Raw genomic sequence first — 4,087 nt, forward strand, 5'->3', positions numbered from 1 at the left:
AATGCTATAATTTTTTTTAATACTTGAATTGTGTAATTTATATTGCTATGATTTTTTTTTGAATATTTAGATCGTGAAATTTATAGAAGGTAAATTTTCAATTCTCAATAATCTTTATTAGATTTTAGACAAATTTAATAAAAATATATATATAAAGACTAAAATGTAAAATAATAAAATTGTTTAAAATAATTTTTTTCAACTTTTTTATTAAAAAATTTCCTACTATAAAATATATATATATTTTCTTATTAATATATATTTAAATGTATATATTTTCTTATTAATATATATTTAAATGTAACCATACTGAAATATTTTATTTATAACATATATTGAAGTTTTTTTTATTATTAATACCTTAAATGCCACACATTAATTTTAGATTAGGAATTTGTCACACCCATATCCATATATATAAATAAAAAAAAATTTGATGTATGCCAATCTATAAGTTAGCGATCCACTTTATAATACTATGGTCTTATGTGTACACATTACACTTAACAACCATGCATAAACATTACACAATATATATATATATATATAAGTCAATGGCAATGATTATTCTGTTAGCTTTTCTTTCCATACACTACGCGGCGTGGCAATGTAATATCCATTGTGTATTTGGGTGTAAGCCCTACTCTCATGACAGTCCTTCGGATAGGCTTACCAACAGTACCGTGAATTAATATTGCGCAGGCTTTGATGGTCCTACCGCAGCATGTACAGGTGCCAACTCACCCTCGCTGTTAAGACAAGCGTCCTTAGTGGGCAGGTGGCATGGCCTGGTTCCTTTGGCCATGTGACACCTTGGAAATGCAGATCTCGATCTTTTCGTTTTTTGATTCCCGCCTTACTTCGACGGCCTGGATCTCATCCGGAGATCGGATGGTCGAGAATCGACAAGGGTTTCATGAGATACTTAAACGCATCCACATGGACTCGGTGCTCATTTACACTCGCGGTCTTTCCGGACCCGGTTCAGTGCTCCACCTCTGGCTCGAGTTCATCAACAACAACCCTTCGTTCTGTACTACTCCAGAGGCTAAGAACCGCTTGTTATCAAACCCTCACAGGTACTAACTATTTGATATCAGTTTGCCATATGTTTTTAGCTGTTTTGGTTACCATGGAAGTTGTTCTTACAGTCTTATTTCTTCCCCTCGCCAAGCTGTGCAGCTGGACTTTCTACTCCTCAGATGGAACCAGGGTGGCTCTCCTCCGCGGTGCAATTCTTCAATAGACACAGGTATGTTCACGACATTTGATGCTCTGCTGCATAGTAAAGTGAAGAGATTACGGGTCATAAACTACAGTTTGCGGTTTGGTGCAGACCCCTACCCCAACGCGGGTTTTCTTGCTTCAGTCGTCGGGTATTCACTGTGGAGAACCCTTATGGTTTGCCTTCGTTGGGTAGACTGGTCATGACAGTGATTTTACTGGTTAATTTGTTGCTCACCGAGAATTTCTGGGTTCTTCCGTTCATGATTATGTTTTCCATTTGATTCACAATACTACTGCCCTTGCGGCAAGCTTGATACATTTGTTCTGATATATATGAGTTTTGGGTCCACTGGGCACGAACATTTTGGGTTTTTCCCTTTATCACATATGTACTGTTAGTTTGTTTCCAATGCTTCATCATTCGATGTAATTTGTATTTGTAAGCAGTGTATATAACTTATCTAACCCTTATAGTATTTCCGCCTGTATTTTATATGGTTCGGATTGGATTTTGCTACATTCTTGAAACAGAGCATAGGGTTTACATGTTATAGCTAGTTCTACTTATTCTCTTAACGGCATTCGCCTAGGTATTAACAGGCTATGATAATAACTTCGGTTACATGTTCTGTATTTTAAATGCTCTTCGTATTGCTAATCTATGCAACATGATTTTGGTGACTGTAGGCAATGTTACGTTAGTTCTTCTCTTATAGCAAAGGTTACGCTATATGCATGCTGGTTTTTCTCCTTACCGTTATCGCACAGGCTCTCTTGTTTTAATACGAATATCTTCTTCTTGAAGCTGCATACATAGAGTGTCTTATTGCGTATACCGTTGTTTCCATTTATCGTTTAAATGCACAGAGTTTTATATGTACATAAACTTCTTGTTCTCCATTTATAGCTCTAAATGTACAGGGTCTTGATATTCATATGCTCACGGTATTCATTTTTAACTCTAAATACACAGGGTTCTATTTTACTATGTCCGCATATACTGCGTCTTGGCGACATAGATAAATGAAAAGCAATCATATTTTCTATCCTCTGTTTTATGCAGTTCATCAATAATTCTCTGTTAGAGTAACTTACGGTTTATGCACAGGTCATTCACTATTGGTGCCAAACATCTGTCTCACTGTTTCCTCCGTCGAGGAGGGTAGCAACCGGCTACAGACGGTGCTCCTTTGTTTAGATTCGGAGGTTTACACCCTCGTTCTACTGTCATTCCACAGTATTGTTTGGTTAACTGTCTTGGTATTTCCTCCTACTTGATTTACTGGTAACCGTTCGTTAACGGACGGTGTATCGACCTCGCTAATGAGGTTGGGTCAAGTCCGTTACACAGTAACCAGACCTTGGTAAATATTTCCTTGTACTCTAGTACAGTCTTGCTTAGTATCTCTATGTAACTTCTTTACCGAAGTGCTAATCCAGACCCGGTCTATTATGCGACAGTCTGCCCCTTAATTTACAGTTTACATTTATACCTTGACAGTGTCTAGGAAAATAAAAAGACATGTTTCCTGTTCTGACTACTGTAATTTTTAATGCATACTTATTCTCAATAATGCAAACTTATTCTCAATTAGGGACTTCACAGTTTGGAACCGTACCTGGTCTGCCATTGTCAGGAATGGTTTTTCAAACAAAACAAGTCACCTGAGCTTTAATTCTACTCGTCCACCCAGCCATGAGATCCATCCCTCAGACGGCATTCTCCCCCTGAGCCATCCTGCAGGCCTCCAGCCCTCAACAGGATTTGTGCACTCTCTGTGCCTGGTTATCTGGTCCTAACCAGACTTAACCACCTTTCTCTTTTCTTTCCTTTTCCTGTTCTTGGAAAAGAATTTTCTTCTGTCTGTCCTCACCGCCCAGAACTTCTTCCCTATTCTCCCTTCCTATTCCTCCTTTTTCCATACCGAGAATCGGTCCCCCCACTAAGAATCAGTTCCCCATACTAAGCACCCGTTCCGAAACTACCTATTAACTCTTCGTAACTGATTTGTAATTTTCTTTTATTTATTTTACCATGAGTTACGTGAGGGATATGACATACTCCCCCCCTTAACAAGAACACCGTCCTCGATGTTCATCTTCCATCGGAACTTTAAACTTTACTCATGGTATTACCATCTAAATCACACAAAATGTAATCCTTTCTCTTTGAAATCAACGATTTCATTCCAAGAAAAGACGACAAACAAAATATTAATGATAGAGTCATAAGAAATATCATTAGTTATAAGCATCATTAATCGTAAGCATTTGCAATTGCAAAAATATGCAACTTTTGATCGCCACCACTTGGCCCTTATTCATTCATAATAACCAATTCTCTATGTCAAATTACCATTACTTACCATCTGTTCTTGGAGATCATGAATACTTTCATGTAAGCCTTTAATAGTGGTTGGACAATTCTTCAATCCTCCATGGTAAGTAATTCCTGTAATATATGACTAACAAATTCCATCACATTAGTCACTATTTTGTGAGTCAATGGAATACTTTTGACTATCAATCAATTGTGCAATGCTAAATGATTTCTAAATCACAGTACTTTTACAAGTACTTAAAGAGCACTAACACTAATCCACAAATGATAAATCACTGCTCACGTGCATACTGAATGAATTCTTACGAAAGACATCCGCAAAGTACTTCTAAAAGTACCAAAGAGCACCTAGCTCTCTAATCATCAAAACAGTCAATCACTGCATCAAGCAAAAATTGTCTTAGCTCCCACTAAGATGTTCACAAAATTAATAATACCATAAAGGAATTAAAATTTCCAATTACTCCTTACTGAGCACTAAGCTCATTTCTTGTTAAATGTGCATAACATATTTTACAC

The 4,087-nt window shown here is 36.9% G+C and overlaps 1 protein-coding gene across 1 annotated transcript; it reads left to right on the forward strand.

Annotated features, from left to right (window-relative positions):
• The first annotated feature begins 724 nt into the window (after positions 1–724).
• On the forward strand, positions 725–1,596 carry LOC149263998 (uncharacterized). Its single transcript, XM_089393513.1, has 3 exons — positions 725–1,079; positions 1,183–1,252; positions 1,337–1,596. The coding sequence occupies exons 1-3, from the start codon at positions 725–727 to the stop codon at positions 1,506–1,508; spliced, it is 597 nt and encodes a 198-aa protein (XP_089249639.1). The 3' UTR covers positions 1,509–1,596.
• Positions 1,597–4,087: the final 2,491 nt, after the last annotated feature.

Source organism: Pinus tabuliformis, chromosome 6, assembly GCF_031772625.1.
Source record: "Pinus tabuliformis cultivar Carrire ecotype Pingquan chromosome 6, CPIR1, whole genome shotgun sequence".
Lineage (NCBI taxonomy): Eukaryota > Viridiplantae > Streptophyta > Pinopsida > Pinales > Pinaceae > Pinus > Pinus tabuliformis.